Source organism: Gymnogyps californianus, chromosome 19 (assembly GCF_018139145.2).
Source record: "Gymnogyps californianus isolate 813 chromosome 19, ASM1813914v2, whole genome shotgun sequence".
NCBI classification, from domain to species: domain Eukaryota; kingdom Metazoa; phylum Chordata; class Aves; order Accipitriformes; family Cathartidae; genus Gymnogyps; species Gymnogyps californianus.
In genome coordinates this window covers 14,155,890-14,174,520 of record NC_059489.1, presented here as the reverse complement: position 1 = coordinate 14,174,520, position 18,631 = coordinate 14,155,890, and the positions used below count along the sequence as shown (strand labels likewise).

Here is an 18,631-nt window from a genome sequence, read left to right as displayed (position 1 = left end):
GGAATAAGTTAACTGCTAAATTAATAAGGAGAATACTATGGCAATTGTTCTTTCTAAACTTCATGTGAAGTCATGGTGCACAATTACCATAAATTAATCAATTATAAAGCTAGCGGACTGCATATAACTTACCTTATTTCGACAGGACATGAAAAGCATGAAGAAATTACGATGCTAATTTTAAATTTTGTAGGACAGGAGCCAGCAGCTGATTGTAGGAAAATATAGGCTGATGACAAGGAATTTCTGCTATTGGGTAGCGGGGCAAAACTTGAACCTTGAAAATAAACGTTCATTTAGTATTTGAAGTATAAAGAAAGATGCAATCGGTACTAAAGGGAACAGAAAAAAGAGGTTCCAAATATTTCCAAATATTATATTCAGTTTTGGGGAGGCAGCAGGGAAGGATCGTAGGATAACTCAGGTGGGAAGATACCTCAGGAGATCTTTGGTCCACCCTCCTATCAGCTATGAGGCAAGACCAGGTTACTCAGGGCTTTACCTAGTCAGGTCTTTGAAAACCTCCAAGGAGGAAGACTGCTGCCTCATCTAGGCAGCCAGTTTCACTGCTTGACAGTCCTCATGATGGGAAAGTTTCTCCTTATATCCTGTCCAAGACTCTCTTATCTGAACCTATGTCCAGTGTCTCTCATTCTCCTACAATGCACCAGTGTGAAAAACCTGGCTCCATGTCATAAATAACCTTCTTGTAGAAACTGGAAGACTGCTAGACATTGCAGATATTGGAAGGCTTCAGGTCCCTCTGAAGTCTCCTCTGCAGGCAGAAAAAGCCTCAGCCTCTTCTCATATCACGTGCTCCAGCCTCCTCACCATCTTGGTGGCCGTCTGCTGAACTTAATCCACTTTGTTGCTGTGTTTCCTGTGTTGTGGAGCCCAAAACTGGACACAGTATTCTATATGTCATCTAATGAATGCTAAGTGGCAAGGAATAATCACTTCCCTGAATCTCCTGGGTATGTTCCTGTTAATACAGCCCAAGATGCTGTTGGCTTTCTTTCTGTCAGGCACATTTTCAGCTTGCTATGGTCTCAGTTCAACAATATCCCCAAGTCCTTCTCCACAGAGTTAGTCTTCAGCAATCACAGCAGCCCAATTGTACAACATCTCTTACTCCAATGATATTGCAGCTTGTCGACTGCATGTGGAGATCTAGTTCCTCCCACTTGTTTCCCAGGCTGTTTGCATTTGTGTACATACACTTGAGGTGGGTTTTTCTTTACTCTGTTTTATCATTCCTGAGGTCTCATTTTTTCCTGTCACCTTGCGCCTTTTTCTTTCCATCACTGTTGACTTCTACCTCATGACAAAATCTCCCTCCTCCATTATTCCTAGTTTAAAGTATTTCTCAACAGGTTGGCCAGCCTGATCACAAAGATGCTTTTGTCCAGCTTTGCCAAGTGGACCCTGTTTCTCCCCAGCAGTTCCTCATCCTCTGAGAGACCTACGGTTTTCAAAGCCAAACCCCTGTTACCAGGACCAGCTGTGCACAATCAGGTGTTGACCTACAGGATTCGTGCCCTACTCCCAAGCCTTGTCCTTGCAGGATCAATGAGAACACCACCTGGGCCCTCATGTCCTACACCTTCACCCCCCAGAGTCATATAGTCACTCCTGACATGCTCAAGGGTTCCCTGATAGTATCATTGGTGTCCACATGGATAATCAGCATGGAATCATAGTCTGAGGGCTGGACAGGCTTCAGCTGTCTCCCTGAAAAACCTCAGATCTAAGCCCACAACAACAGCAAACATCCCTGGATAGCAAGTCAGGTCACGAGATAGTGGCCTCCAACCCCTGAAGGACATAATCTCCCACTACTGTCACTTGCCACGCTCCCCTGGTTCTGCTGCATGTTTCAGGCTCCCCTGGCTCTGAATGCTCCCCAGACAGAGCTTGCAGTCTCTTGCCTGCTGCCAGAGACCAAAACTATTCTGCAGCTGCAGATCTGCCAATGAAGAGTCATCCTCCTCTTGCCAGAAGCCACAACATCCAGTGTTCCTGGTCCTGGGAGTCTCCAGTGAGCACAGTCTCTGGCTGCTCTTCCTTCTGTGCATTATAGGGGTTCAGGCTGTCATCTTTGCAGTATCTCTGTGAAGATCTTGTCAATCTCTTTTTCATCATCTCTTGTGCTGTGCACCCTTCTCACCTCCTTCCAAAGCTCCTTAACTTCAATAGAGCTTCTCAGTCACAGCACACCTTCTACAGGTAAGGATGCTGCCTTCACCTGCTCCAGCTTCAGCAAGTGGCCCCAGGCACTCCCTGCAGCCCCATCCCCAGAGAGTTGCATCCTTCCTCGGGAGCCCAGGTCTGGGCCAAGACCTCTGCTGTGCCTGGGACGGTTGCTCCAGTTGGTGCTGGGGGCAATGCCCACTGACATGTCACCACCAAAGCTGAGCGCTCACACACTGCCTTCAGCAGAGTTCCTGCTGCTTTGAAGAGTGATGCTCTGGGCCCTAGGCTTGCAGTCCAGCAGTCATATAGCTCTCTCCCTAGCACCAGTCGCATGAGTGCTTGAAACTCCCTGATCAGGAACCAGCTTTTCCCACCTGCAACCTGGATCTGAGGAGCCTTGAACTTGCTCCCAGAAGAACTAGAAGCAAATGCCAGAACTGTTGCACAAACTGCAAGCACCAGCAGCCAGCAACAGTCCAAGCAGCGTCTGAGGCTCCTGCCTGCATCCTACGCACAAACTGCCTGTCCTGAGGTCACAGCACTCCCAAGGGCCAGTTACATAGCAGATGGAGGCTGGGCATAGGTGCCTGCCACCCCTTCGTGGGCTTCCCACAACCCATCACTCCCTTCTGAGGAGACTGGCTTATGTGTTGCTTTGTTATCTCACCTTATGGTCTCTCAATTTTCCTCTCTTGCCACTAATGGCCCATGGTTTCCTTCTGAGCTAATTGTTTTTAATTGTGCTACTCTATTATCAGCTCCACCTTATCACTGGCCATAAACTGACCTACTATGGATCCTGCTGGCATAACAAGTTCAGACTATATTTATGTTAGGATTGTTTTGCCTGCAAAAAATGTATAGTGATTTTTCTAAAGCCCAGAGCTGCTCGGTATACTGTGTAAGGACTCTGCCACCCAGCATTCGCAAGTGTGTTTCCTAGTGGGCTCATTAGCAGGAGGATTCATACAAAAAAGAAGAAAAACTGGTGTCCTACAGAGTAGGTACACATAGATCAGTTTCATGGGGAAGCTTCATGTTGATCCTCAGAGTGGAGCAGCTGTGTATTCCTGATCTATGAGGATCATAATAATTTCTACTTTCCCATCTTTAATGTGATTGTAGATTATTCTTCATGTATAATAATCACAAATCAACTTGCGATTCTTTCTGACATTGTTGTCAGAATGATACCTAGAGAATTTCATAAGTGAGTTGTGTGCTGTCTACAACCATGTATCCTCCAGATTTCTGTTTGCCTTCCAAGCCTTTTTAAATGAGTAGTATTTACATTGAAAGCCTCTTCCCTCTATTAGCCTTTCTTTCACAGCAAATCCTACCATTGTGCATATGGTGAAACTCTTGAATCATAAGCTGTAATACACAGATTTTCCTGGAGAGATTGTGACTTTAATAACAAACAAATTATTCAAGCCATGCACCACATGTGGGCTGCCTTACTTGGTGCCCTGCTTTTTGTGGGTTTTGGGTTTGGGATGGGATTTTTTATGGTCTTTTCAATAAAGAATTAGGGTGGAAATCCATAATGCTCTGAAATTTTAACAAACTCACATACTTTATATTAGCATTAGAGACTGCCTAAAATTCAGAGCAGTGGAGGACATGTGTCACTGTCTTTTTCTGAACTGAGACACCTGAATCTACTTTTCCGAAACTAAGAGTCCCTTGAAACATCCATGGAAATACCATTTCTTTATTAACAAAAATAACTAATGGTACACAAATATACATTTTTATTAATTAATACTGTTTCATTCTGATCTAGTATTATGATTTACAGGATGCCTTGAGATATGGTTCAAATTTACAGAACTGAAATAGTGGCCAGGTGACGCAAGCCTTTTATTGGGTGTGCAGGGTCCTCTGTACTGTTGTGAAAAGAGTTCACATACACATTGCAAGCTTTCTCTGGAGCTGTATGATCAGGAAACTTGTATTTAGTCTCTAAACTCCTTTCCAGTGTTTTTCTTTTGTGCTTGAATTCCAAAATAGTTTTTGTATATTTGTTAATAGTAGTGACAGCTGCAGCCATACAGCAAGCGAAGGAAGCCCATGCGAGGCTATAAACAAAAAGGTTTATCAGAAATTAGCAGAACATTTTCATATCCAAGTCCTTCAATTTTAGTTTTGAAAATACTGCATACATATGATTGTATTGGTGTATATTAGGGAAAGAGGAGCATGGTGGTAGAGGAAGATTCTTGGTTAATGACCATCTACATACCTGACTTACATATTTGACCTCTACATATTGGTTATAATATTCTCATTTAACGTTCCTGTTTAATGAAACCCTACCTTCAATTTCTCTGTTTGCTCTACTTAGAGCTTAATATCAGAAAGAGGAACTATAAAAAAATGAGGATGCATAAAAAATTAAAAGGTGCAGTTATTGAGACTACAAATCTCACAGGTGACACTAAGAAAAATGTGTGCCAGTTATCCAAAAGGGTTAAAAAGAAAAGAGAAGGCACAATTAAATAGCTGACTAAAGCAGGCTCAGAGCACTGAAATGCATTCCTGAGAAAATACAGGTCATGACTAAACAGAGAGAAAAGCACTTCAACTCTGAAATGTTAAAAGTAAAACCATAAGAAGACAGAACTAAAAAATGATGTTGAGGTATAATTTGCTAAATATGTGTGAAAATTCCAGACTACTGAGTGGGTAATGCATGCTGGAGGTGTAAAAGTAGCATGTAAAAATATGGCCACAGTGGAATGAATTGGAGTTCACAGTGGAGGAACTTACTCATCACAGCCTTTCTTAACATGGCAAGGTCACGATTAATGAAACATGTGCTTTGGTGGAGAAATCAGCCTAAGAAACTCCTGCTTATCTCTCCTCTGCCTCAGAGCTGTTTGTTCCTACATCCTTGTTGTAGTTCAACAAACTTATTTAGGTTTTTAAACAACTCCTCTTTTTTTTTTTTTTTAACATTATTTTTAGGCAGGATTGGTTTCCAGGGTGATCAGACAACCAGATGTGTTGACAGAATTTGAGGGTGGTGGAGTATGGCACATAGGTGTGAAGGGCTCCTAGAAGCATGAAGAAGGGGAGCAGCTTAAGCTATCTTTGCTCCTAAAGTCAGTCAAACTACACCCTGACTAACTTTTAAATGTGGGGAGCTGCAGAATAGCTCTTATAACAAAGAGATAGCAAGAATAGGGGAAAATCAACAGAAGCAGATAGATTTATGTCCCCATGTGAATGGAGTAAGAATGGGACAGCAGGCCTACCTATGGTGGTATGCAACCTGTGGATTAAGCCAGCCACAGTAGAGAACAATTGAAGATTCAGCCTCTGAAATGAGGTAAAAGTGGCAGGTCTGCAGTAGTCTTGACTCTGTTGTAGGCATTTTTGGCTGAATAACTGAAGCACAGTAGCATTAGTAGACAAACTAATAGAACTGATATTATGAAGCACAGCTTTTGTTGAAGGTGTTCTTCCTAATCCATCTATTGAAGCCCTTTGAAGGACTCAACGACCTAAGGGTAAGAAACTGATTTCAAGAAAGCTTCTATAAAGGCCTCTTAGCAAAGACTGGAAGAAATTAATCTCTTATGAGCAAATTCTCTTGTAGACCAATACTGCATTAAAAGAGAAAAAACAAAGGACAGAAATAAATGGTTTCCTTTGACAATACAAGAAGGATATCAGTGTGACTCTTCAAAGTTTTTGCCAGAAATTTTTCTTTTCCATAAACAACCTGGAAAAAATGGGGAGTCCCCCATCTGACTAGAGAGAACTGAGGAAGGAAGTGAGCAAAGTCTTGTCACTGAGGGAGCCAGAGAATATAGGGCAGTTTGGCTGCAGTGGAAATTCAGCTTCAAGAAGGAGAGCATTCAATTTGAATTCTGCCCAGAGACAAATGACAAAAGGGGAAATCAAACAGGTTGACTCAACAAGAAAGCAAATTAAAGCAACCAGTCATTCATCTGCATAAGAGAAATGCCAACAGAAGCTCAGCTGAATTATGGGTTTTCCTTTTACTGCATGGAGTATCCCATATGAGGTGTGTTATGGGAATTTAGTACAGGGCAGGTCTTTAGAGTGAAAATGTTGTCTCTTGATGTGAGGATGCCTCAATCTGAGAAAGACAAGGAGAGTGAGAGATTCACCAACAATAGAAACATCTTTCAACCTCCAGGAAAGCTGCTGAAGAAAAGAAAAGAGAAATATGGAGGGATTTATGGAAGAGACGTTCAGGGATACCACAGAGTGAGTCTACCCATCATTAGCAATTCCAGCACTGTAAAGGAAGAAGAAAGGTTCATGCTTCCTGGGCCAGGTGGAAGAAAAACCCTGGCCACAGCAGCTGGATGTGAGGACAGAGGGGGAACTGTGGCAGGTAGAAGATCCATGATAGAGGCTCAGTAGTTCTTGCAGGAATAGCTGCTCTACTAAGTCTGGTGACTGGGATGAAAAGCTGCTTCTATGGGCCCACTTCTTTGTTTTCTTTGGCTACTAAGGAGATGATTATAAGTCCCAACGAAAAACTAACAAAGTCTTTGCCTGTGCCTCTGCCTGCCCATGCCCCTATCATGGTCTTGGTGACATTGTTGGCCACAAGTGGGTGGTGAGGTAATTAGAAAGGGAATGTCAGTTACAATCATTAATGTCCCTGGGTTTTGGCATCTGTTCTCTTTCCTCTTGTAAAAGACAAATAGCTTCAGCATCCTTCCTCTCTTACGATCAGATGAGATTCTCACATGCAATCAATGGGAGAACAGCTAAAGGAGGCTGAAGATGAGGGTTCATACAACAGGAAGGGAGGTGCAAATGTGGGTTATCAGAAGAGATACAACATTATATATGAAAGGAGATAAGAGGAAAGAAACCAAGGGAGACAGATGGGAGGAGGGAGTGAGGCACCTGTATGTATGGCTTGCTTTATTTTCAGATTACTATCAAACAGGGTGAGACTAATCTGCCATTTAGGCTGAGAAAAGGAAAGAAGAAAGTGAATCTTGATAGAAAAAATGGAGCATGCAATTGATTAGAAAAAAGGCACCACACAGACCATCCTCCTCAATGTCTTCCTGTGTGCAGGTACTGATGGCTTGGAAAGTCTTGTGTTGGTAGAAACATTTCTTTGGGCATTCAGTGGCCCAGGCTGCACTGAATCGTTAGAGGGCAGCCATGAAATCCTCAGTCCCTGAGTGCATGCCACATGGTGGAAGTCATTAGTCCAGTTGCTCAGGAGAGGGCTGGCTGTAGTGGCAGCAGTGATGACATCAGTAACGAACATGATGATGGTGGCGATAGTGGCATCAGTGGAGTTGTGTCAGTAACAGCAATAGTGACAGTGATTTGGGTGTTTTTCTTCTCCTCCCAGTGGGATGGAAAGGAGGGAACAGGCTCCTCAGTACCAGTCTGCAGTTTTCTGTTTCCGCTCCCATAGAAAGGGGGAAGTAACGAAGGAACACTCCCCCTCTTTCCACGGACCACTCTTCTTACTGATTTTAGAGTAAAAACAGGCCTAATCCCATTCATGAAAGAAATGGAGAGACCTCCCAGAAAAAAGATCAGAGTCCCAAACCAGGGAAACCAAATTATTATTGCAAGAACAAAAACATGAATGAATGGAAGCGGTGAGAGTCAAAGAAGCAACATGTATCTAAGTCTGAAAGGAGGGAAGAAGGCACTATTTGGGGATCCTGCACAGCTCCTATGATACCCGTTGCGGGTATCCAGGTAGCCCCTGGACATTGTCCAGGGTGTTGTCTGGATACTTGGTATTGGACCTTCTCAGACCAGTTCTTCCCAACAGAGGGGGGATCACCATTTCCACTTTGAGCAAGTGGGTGACATACAGGTGCTGGGCCACCTCATCTGCTAGACAAACAGGATAAGATACACCATTTGTCATGATCTGGCTAATCTCCAGCTTGGGAGTGTTGACCAGGACCATCCTTCAGTGTTCTGAAAGCACAAGAGAAACATCTCCATTTATACATATGTAACAATAGCTTCAAACAAACTGCTGCTGCTTGGGAAACAGACTCCTGGAAAGACGCAGTGCAATGTACAGGGACCTTCAAATGAGATTTGAGTTATTAGGAAGGTGAAAAGTAACAGAACGAAAGACAAAACAAACCCCTATTTCACTGCAAAAATCCCTAGCGAGTCTACATCGTAAAGACTCCATGCAGCTATAAGCTCTTGTTCAATAATGGTACAATAAAAGTAGGAAGAGCAACAAGAATGAGTGACAATGAGCTGCGATCTGAGCTGTCAGAGCACATATGAATCAGCCTGAGCTCTGCTCTACTGACCCAAAATATTCGTCCTAATTGACTTTTGATTTAACTCAATCTAACTACTTTTCTCAATCGCAGTTGGGGAAATAGCAGTTTCCAGCACCTGAACATTCAAATGGTTGCTATTGATCAGATTTGATGGATATTCAAAGACACATCTCTATAGCAAAAATCATCTGAACAGCCCTCTTTCTTAATAAATTCACTAGATCTTCTCAAAGGATATGTTGCAATTATTTACAGGGCCAAAATAACGTGATTTTACCTAAGCCTGTTTTCAAAAAATTGAACCATCTTGTCTGAAATGTTCCAGATACAGCAACCTGACGCACATATCTGATAAGGAAAAATTCAGCCTAAATGGCTAAAGCTGAAGAGTTTTAAACAACTTAAGCAAGGCAGTTGTCCTGGGAGATGAGAGTACTAAATCTGGGTCTGATGTGTATGGAGAAGAACCTCTACTTCGTGCAGAGCAGTTGGAGGTCTCTGTACTGTCTAAAGGATCACAAATACAAAACTCGCAAGCTTGAACATTCTATGCAACAATCTAAGACAACTGAATTTGGAGAAAAATAGCTAGTTACTGAACTGCATCCTCAGGAGTGAAATAAGGTAGACCCATTCCTTATAAATTAGGTATATATTACTTGAACATAGGGTGAAGTGACTGAAATATAATGGAAGAACCAAATATAAAACAATAAGTACCAATAGGACCAGCCATAATCCCATGTGTGAGGTCTCCAGTCTTCAGGACCAAGATTTACAGTCATTTGAAATACAGTTGTGTACATCATGTGAGCAACCATGCCCAGAAGACCTAAAAAATATAATATCATAATAACATTAGAAAATGTAAATTGAGGACATTCTTCTTTGTCAACTTTTGCAGTTGTCCCTTGAGCTCCTGAAGAATATTTTATGAAGCATCTACATTCTATAAATCACTCAAAAATACTGGACATTATAATCTAAGTGTATTTATGTCATGTATTTGCCAATACAATTACTAATACAGTCCCTTGACACTTACTCTGCTACAGGAATCTAGGGGAGCAATGGGACATCAGCCCATAGATTTTAAAAGGCAACAAGTTGATTGGCTCTCATCCTCTGAAAACCTCTTAGTAATTCAACCCTGAGCAGGGATCCGCCATTACAACAACGTATCGCTCAGTTGCATTGCACAGGACACTTTTCCCACAGTTTCCTATCGTTCAGTGGAAAGATTTTTCAAAGGCATGCAGTCATATGCCCTTTCCCAGTGCCTTAAATGCAGCCAAATTTATCAAAGTTATGTAGATGAATGAAAAAGTGAACAAACACTTAATGGCAATTAAAAAGCACTGAAAGTCTAGATTATGAAAGGGGCTTATATTTAATAATTTAATTTTCAAAATTGCTACTAGGCTGCTACTTAATCCTAAGGGTATCTGTGTTCCCTTAGCTTTTTATCTTCCAGTAGTGAACTTCCCTGTGAACATCTATTGTTTTGTTTCCAGCTTCATTTACAAATCCATAAATACCCTTGCAGTATCAAATATCCCACTGTCTAAAACACATTAGCTTCTCAGAGCAGACGGTCCCCCTCCAAACTCACAAGACCCAATTTGTTAGGTGTTCCTAAAGTAGGTCTGTTTCATGAATTCTTACAAAACTAGCTAGCTAGCACACCGTATCTCTCAGCCTAGGACACACGTCCTTGGGCATAACAGGTCGGGGCTGACAATGACCTGGCTTCAGTAATCACTAGGAAATGGTCTTCCCTGAAATACTGAAACATGCCTGAAACACCATCAACAGGCAATTAGGAGAGTTCTTTTATGTAGCACAGAGCCAAGAGACTTCATGCTGTGAAACACATCATTCGGTAGTTAGCTGGCACCCTGAGAGCACATTCCTTAATAAACTGTTTGGAGGAAGTTGTTTGACTGCCGATGTGGTTATTAGAGAACGGAGATCAGTTGTCCATCTCTCACCAGAGACGTTGTATGTCACAGCCATTTTTGAGTTACACAAATGTCTGTCCTGAATCCTCCAGTCTGGCTGCCTAGAAATGCATATAACTGGAGTGTGAACATGAGCTCCTGTGCTGGAGCTCTCCTCTTAGCTCTTGTACAAGGACTAAATTCTGAGTCAGGCTCAATGTTTCAGCAGTGGCGTCAGGGCAGTTTGGTGCCTGAGAAATGGTGAAAATTTAACTAATATAGATATAAAAGGCAAGCATAGTCATATACGAGTGCCTGTCGATGTTCTTTTTCATCAAAGGCCACTGAGGGCAACAGGACAGTGGTATCAATGAGTATTTCATAGCAGTGGAGTCAACTAGCAGTGCATATGTATTTAAGAGAAAACACTCACAAATTAGAATAAGAATTTCTGTAGATTCAAAAGCTGCATGTGGGACATTATAAACTTACATACCTATGGTCAGAAAATTTCACACTGTGATTCTTCTTTTAAGTCACATGTTCTGCACAAGTTAGAACATACATTTTAGGATTTTATTCAGTCTGAGCTAAAGACTGAGGGAACTGAGAAATCAAACACTATCTTTAATGTGGTTTTTCAGTGGTTAAATACTGTAACAGGGGTTTTTAATTGTGTGTTTTCAATATAGCTAGAATTATGCAGCTACTGTTTCCAGTAGCTGAATTTTAATTTGCATTTTTCTGCTAGAATCGAGAGTATGTTTGTACAAGAAATTGGATCTTCATTATAGATTAGGGCAACTAGATTTGTTTGTATTGACAAAGGATTTATACATAAGTTTAACAGCTAAGACAGATGCCTTTCCATTTTTTAATATTTCAAGAAATTTTACTAGCAGAAGTAAACAGAATGTCCAGCAAAAGCTTGCTGCTTGCTGTGTAAGCCTCCTTAATACTGTACATGCCAAAAGCAAAAAGAATATTAATAAAAGTGAATATTTATGATTATTGGGAGAGGGAAAAGCTGCTAATAGTGGGCAAAACTGCCTAAAGAGTTGAATAAAGCTCACTACTCTTTCCTTGGAAATAGACATGACAGTGGATCATGAGGTTTGGTGAGATACAGGAGAAATGGGGCGCTTTTTGAGCAATTAGTAGAACTGGTGATAATAGAGACTTTTAACGAGTTGGACACCTTTCAGGAAAGTCATTCAGAAGAAAGAAGATATTCCAGCAGGTTCTCAGAGTTCACAGGGAGCAAAGTTTGGGGACTGCTCTCTGGACAAGGAGCTGAGATAGCAACCTTCAAATGTGTAAAAGTTAACTGCAAAGAGGGAGGAATCATCTGCTCTCTGTTGCAGGTGGGTATCCTAAAACAAATGCCGTAAAAAATTACAGCAGCCAGGGCTTTAGATTAGGCAGAAGAAAATCTTTAGAACGGTATGAATTGGATTACTTTTCCTAAGAAGGTGACAGAAACTTTAGTACAGAAGAGGGAACATTGATTTTTTTTTTTTTTTTTTTTTGATCGTGGTGGTTTTTTTGGGCTTGGGGATTTTTTTAAGATGAAGCTAGACAAATATCCCTCAGGAAAAGTTTAGCAGAGTTGGGCCTAACTCAGGTCAGAGTGATGGGTCCCTAGAAGTTTTACATTTCCATAAAATTAAGAAAAACTAGAATGTTTCAGAAGTCACCATCTGGAATATAAATTGTGGTTGTTAAAGTCCTTGGAGGTTCGGCCCATTGTCCACATTTAGCACTGCCCTCTAGGAATATTGTGCAAAAACTGGGCTAGAGAAAGACTAGAGCAGCAAGAGTGATCAGAGGTCTTAGAAATACATGTGAAGTCATATGATATGTTTCTCAATCATTTCTTTTGGAGAAGATGAAGGAGAGACGTGATAGTTGTCTTCAACTATGCAAAGGCTTCTGCAGAAAGGAAGAAAATTATTTCTTGCCCATTATCATGGTCAGATATTAAATAAACTTGATTTATTTAGCCAACAAAAATGAGATTGGCAAATGAATTAAATGTGTGATTATGTTTAAGAGGAGAAAGTATAATAAATCTTTAATTTACGAAGAAAGGCACAACAATCACAAATGCATGAACACTAAATCCAGAAACATTAGGATTAGGATCAAAGCCCAAAATTTTGACAGAGAAAGACAATCTTGAGATTAATTCTTTGCCATCTGCCAGGTGTTTGACTTGCAATTAGATGCCATTCTAAAAGATATGCTTTCACCAAGTATAAATCACTTTGGATTCTAAACAATCCTAACAGTATGAAGCACAGTGGCATGTGTTCCTCAAGAAATTATAGTAAATAAACAGTATGATTGCTTCGGGCTCTAAAATTAATAACTCTATGAAACATTGTTCATGTTACCCGTAATTGCTGTTTTTACTGCAACATTCCTCAGTAACAATTCTATAATATAGACAGAATCACAGAGTACTTCAGGCTGTAGGACACATTCAGAAGTCTCCGGTCCAACCTCCTCCTGCTCAACACATAGTCAACACTGAATTCAAACCAGATTCCTCAGATTGGACTAGGGACCCTCTGAAGTTTCTTCCAAACTGAATTTACCTAGGATCCTATGATTAAAAAGCACTGGATTAAGAAGTAATATGCAGAAAATGAAAGAAAATTTTAATGACGATTGTCTACTAACAATTATCCAATTACATTTTATTCCCTCTTAAAAGTGCTATTTTAATTTGGCTATTCCTAATTTTATACTTAGCATGCTGGAAATAAAAAATCAAGTTATTTGGAAGAGTATGTTACTTTTTTATCTTTGACAACCAACCTGACAATGAAATTAAAAATTATAAGATTAAAATAATGAAGTTTAAAATAGTAAAAACTATAAATATAAAATATAAACCTAATCATATTAAGAAATAATAATTGAAAATAATATTTTCCATAAAATTTTGCTACATCTTATATTGTTAGTGTCTCCATAGGTATTATAATAGTTTTGAAACTTGGACACTGTTATTAATTTTCAGGTGGAAGTCTATCAGTGTTGCATTTTCTGGATGTAATAAATCGAGATCCTTAACTGTACCTGCTAACACGGTGACTACTGCAGAAAAGGCGTTGATCTTTAGCCTGTCAATGACAGTACTGTAGTAGCACATTTCGACTGACATAAGAATGGCTCCAGTCAGAAGCAAAATGATGTACAGAAGCTCTGCTACAACAGACAGCCATAAAACCCCTGGAAAACCAAATCAATAGCACTGATATTATAAGCAGTCATTTAGTATTTTCACCATTTCTTTCTTCTTCAGTTATACTGTTTACACAACATTAAACAAAAGCTCAAAGGCTGTGAGGATGTTATTATAACATCTATAGGAAGACTTCAAGGTCAATGGACACCCTAAATTATAATTCCCTCTACTGATTTGGCCATTTAGTGGAAGAGCACTTGCACGTTCCTGCTATATATTTAAGAAGCTTACAGTACAAGGTGGGGCAGTATGGTTTTATACTCAGTAGCTACCCTAAAATTACCATGAACCAAAGTTAATATAAAAAGAAGAATTACTATTCAGTTATCTAGTTGTTGACATCATGGTTGCTGAGTCCAGACAGAAGTGTACCAAAACAGAAGACCACGTCACCCAGCTAACAAACTGCAAGACCATGCACACAGCCCCATGGCCTGAGGGTCTAGTCATTAAATAAAAACTTCCCCATGGGCTTAATTTTCCACCAAACAAGATCTTGATTTTTTGGACAGAGAAGCGTTCATGAGGCCAGACACTCTCCACATTTCACTGAGATTCATTTCTCTGGCTATCTGCTAATTCATCTCTTTCTGGATATCTGTTAATTACATCTTATGCAAGAAGTTAATCTTCCCATTAAAGTTTCTCAGCCTACTGTTTTACTATTAGCGTGCTAATGTCCCAGAGTCAGGAGCAGGAGGTCTTCTTGTGTCCAGATCATAGCAAGACCTGGCCAACAGCCTTCCCAAACCTTTTTAAAAACAAGTAAGTGTGTCCTGAGACACCTGGTTGTAGATTCAAATAGTGATTTCATGTGATTCTCTGATTCAAAGGCCATTTAGAAATTAAATTCTTGGGCTACGCTATGTGTTCCTGGGCAGGGTTTATTTCTCCAGCAAATCTTTGTCTCAGTAAAAAATTCTGATTTTGTTCAGGAACTCCAGATGTTACATTGCTCAACAGTATTGGCTGCTCCAGCTACGAGAGCTTGCATCTTAACATTTTTGATAAGTGAGCCGTCATTACGTATGCACTGAACAACCATGATAATCCCCGTGTATGATGCCTAGCGATGATAAATCCAGGAGGGATGAGCCTGATGCACCCTGAGTTTTGTGCACACAGCAGCCATGTGCATGTGCAGAACACAAACTCGCTCTTCTCCTGTGCAGGGCAAGAGTCTATTTCCACACAGGATTTCACTACACAGGGATAGCTTCTCAGTGTGATTATCAGGTACCTAGATGCTGCCTTAGGTGTCTTGATCTGACCTGCAGGTGCCTGTGGCATTTGCTGATGCTGTTCACAGAGTTAATTTCAGCACTATGCCCACCAGTGGTTTCACATGTGAGGAGCACTCAGGTCAGGGCCCATAATCTACCCCTCCTTTCTGAGTACCTTGTCTGTGTGACTAAGAACCACATCTCATTTATATTTTTTTCTCACGCTATAAAAATCTTGAATTATTTGTGCACAGTGACAAGCTGCAATAGAGGGAAGGAGGGCTGGCCTTCAGATATTGAGTCCTTCTACCTCCCCAAGGGGCTGAAATTGCGTATCCAGGAAAGTACTCCAGTCCCAGTATCCTGGACATGCAATTTCAACCCCCTGGGGAAGAAGGAAACCTTTTTTTTCCGGATCAGCCACTTGCAAAGTGATTGGTCTAACCACATCAGTGACAGGATTTACATCGGAGGGGGGGCGCTTAACAGCATCTGCAGGCATGTTTTATAGAAACATGAACCGTTCTTTGAAAGAAAGAGGGCAACTCTCTGCTTTCAGAATGGACATGCTTCCTTACAGCTCTGTGTAAGGTACAGGGAGGGGATTCAGACTGCCATCAAGATTGCTTTGGTCCACAACATGTCTCCCCCAAGTCCCCTCAGCATACTGCCCACCCTTGTTCACACATTGCCTGTCCCTCTGCCCTCTCCAGGCCGCATGGTGCAAGCCACAAAATTCCTGACTGTGAACATGGAGGTGTGAGGAGAGAGGGGCCAAAAAATTACAAATCTTGCCTTCCAGTACCCATATTCAAAGTAATTTTTAAAAATATTTGTATTCAAATGGAGTGTTTTCAAAAGACATAGATTCATATTTTAAGTCATGTGGACTTCATTTTGAAGTTGAAAAACTAAATAAAGGACAAAAAACTGTGGGATTAAAGCAAGCATTTTTGATATCAAAATACAGAATATTTATATTGGTAAATGTGATCAGCAAAGTTTTCTTTACACAAACAAAATGTGCATATCTACCTCGATCAGCAGCTGGAGTCAGACTGATGAAGCTTCTACATTTCTCACCTATTAAAAAAAAAAATTATTTTAAAATAAAATTCAGGATTATTTTGTATTCTGTAATGATGTAAAGAAATAGATTAATGGAAAGCAGAAAATGCAAAATTTATCATAAAAGCACAAACTGAGATGATCAGGAGAAACTATTTCTGATGTATGTTTATACACACAGAGTCCCTGGTACATCGACCTACTCCTGGGGCTTAGCAAAAGAATACTTCCAGACTTTTTCAAGGCAGAAATGGAGACTTAGAGAAAGGCTGTGAATTGATTTCCAAAAGGTTGTAGCTGTGAAAGCCAAAATGGGAAAAAGATCAATTCCTTTGAAAGACTGGCAGCCTGTATACCATCTTCCCTGGGAAGGAAGACCTGCTCTCCTGTTGCTTACAGCAACAAGGCTGCTGCTCATATAAATTTCTTCTAAGCTTGATTCCAATTTCTTTCTGTAAGCTTTGATTTTCAAATCCATGTGACCTCCTGACCCCCACACAGATGCTGTGAACAAAGCTCTTGGAATTAATTCTGCTCTGCTCTGAAAATACAGGGTTTTTTTCAGCTACTAACCACCAAGTTGGAAAACAAGAACTTCCATAGCAGATGCACAAATTAAACAACCGCAGTATCCATAGCAATCACCACCTGAAAGATGTCTTTTGGACGTGTATTTTGTTCTGATCTTCAACTTTTACCCTGTTAAAATTGCATAACTTACAAGACCTTCTGATAGAACTGGACTTTCAGGACAAGTGACTCTGAAAATATTTGCATTTTATAGCACAGATGACAGCTGATTTGATTTCTCTGAAGTTTTGTTCCAGTTGTCATTTGTAAACTGATCAGGACAATAAGGGGAAAAACCTAGTGTTGATCTGCATTTACAATAAATGCCCTATTTCTTGAACCAGCTAAGCAATTCCCTTATACAAAGATCCAACATTAACTAGAAGCTTTATTTAATGGCAAGCTAATTGCATTCTACTGACATTTACCTATGCAGAGTGAAACTCAATTAAATGCCACTACTCATGACTAGTAAGTGTCCAAATTAAGCTTTAGCAGGGTGAAAATAATCTTCTTCTGCTTTGATTTATGAAAGGTGAGATCACAGTAAGAAAGTAGAAATACCTGTGCTTAATAGGACATCCATGAAATAACTTAGATCTCACAGATTTAATTGCTCAAATGATTCTTAAAACAAAAAAATCACATTGTGCTTTTTATGTTGCCATAAGGGATTGTAAGCAATCATTTAAGGCAAATATGTTCATTTTTGGCTAAGGGATAAAAACATCAGAGAAATAAAATACTTTCCTGTTAAAGTAACTTAACTTGCTGCTCTGGTTAGAAGAATTAAAAAAAAATCATCTTCATCTGTACTACAACATGTCACTCTAAAGTTCTTTGCAGAATTTTTTAGGAATTTTTTAGGAATTGACTAGATAGTACCCTCTAAGATCCCCCTTCCCAGAGAAGAGCAACTTTTTTATGATACTTTTTACTTTAAAATACATACACGATATTGCAGCAAAGAGGAAGGTGACACCAACTAAGTAGGAAGAACTCTGACTACTCTCTTAAGTAAATTTACATGGTTTTACTCACCTTCTTCATTTATAATTTCTTCACAGGAATACCAAATCCCAGCATGAAACTTTCGGTCAATGAACTTGTCATCTCCTGTCTCCCAAATATACTGCACAGCATTGCTGTTGTTGGCATCAGGGCTATTAAAGCGGATGCAGTGATGCCCTTTGCTCTGTCCAGTACAGAAAGGTTTGGCAACTTTTCTCGTCCCTTCACACCAGTAACTGCTACTGAATGCTGTAATAGAGAAGACTAAAGAGAGAAAACTGAGAGAAAATGCTGCTGAGGCTCTCTGCCGTCTGTCTGCAGCTGGGACTGAAATGGGCATCCTCCAGGACTGCAATATCAATTATTCTAGAAACCTTTTACAAAGCTATATCTGCCTGGTGAAACACCTGCCTGTATTTACCATCCCATTCTTCATTCCTCTCAGGAAATTGTACCAGCTTAGTAGTTAAAACAGAACGCAGAGATATGGGCATGACCAGAAATCATGTGGCAGGAGAGATTAAGGATATAGGACAGTGTTGTTTGGCAGTAATGTCATGTGAAAGAAATATGAGGAGGTGGGACAATAAATTATAGTTTGCCCCATGAATCACAGGATTAAAGATACACAGAACACAGAAGCATTGGAAGTACCCCAGTATGTGATCAGAAAAGTTTTATTTCTACAAACAAAATACGCATATTTACCTTGATCAGCAGGTGGAGTCAGACTGATGGAACTTCTCCATTTCTCAGCTAAGAAATAAATAAAATCTTGTGGTTCCAAATGCTCCTGTTACACTGAACGCTGATTAAATTGAATACAGTTGTGAATCTTACTATAAAGAAATTCTTAAGGAGATAAAACCTGCTGCTAAGTTAGAGCATTTCACAGCATTACAGCACTTCCCAAAACCACTGGGAAGGTGACTGCATCTGTTTGAAGTTCCACCAGTGACAAATGAAAGTCGTAAGTTACATGACTTTGCTATTGATGGGCTTCTGGGCACTGTCCAGTCTGCCTCCATGAACACATATTAGAAGTCTTGCCCAAGTTAGAGAAAAAGCTAAATTATCCTCATTTTGTCTGTCCATCTG

General features: G+C 40.3%; 1 protein-coding gene across 1 annotated transcript; it reads right to left on the bottom strand.

Annotated features, from left to right (window-relative positions):
- Window positions 1-4,018: 4,018 nt before the first annotated feature.
- LOC127024132 (germ cell-specific gene 1-like protein) lies at window positions 4,019-17,879 on the bottom strand. The gene is made up of 5 exons (XM_050908577.1): window positions 17,564-17,879; window positions 15,920-15,967; window positions 13,493-13,645; window positions 9,186-9,297; window positions 4,019-4,274 (listed from the first exon to the last, which is right to left on the bottom strand). The coding sequence occupies exons 1-5, from the start codon at window positions 17,871-17,873 to the stop codon at window positions 4,019-4,021; spliced, it is 879 nt and encodes a 292-aa protein (XP_050764534.1). The 5' UTR covers window positions 17,874-17,879.
- Window positions 17,880-18,631: the final 752 nt, after the last annotated feature.

What these genes read in the sequence shown, in the direction of transcription:
- LOC127024132 (XM_050908577.1), bottom strand. Translation starts at nt 17,873, where the DNA reads ATGCCCATTTCAGTCCCAGCTGCAGACAGACGGCAGAGAGCCTCAGCA. An exon ending in AGAAATTATAAATGAAGAAG is followed by an intron (nt 15,968 to 17,563) that starts GTGAGTAAAACC and finishes TTTTTTTAATAG; the next exon opens with GTGAGAAATGTAGAAGCTTC. An exon ending in AGTAGTCACCGTGTTAGCAG is followed by an intron (nt 9,298 to 13,492) that starts GTACAGTTAAGG and finishes TATATTTTTTAG; the next exon opens with GTCTTCTGGGCATGGTTGCT.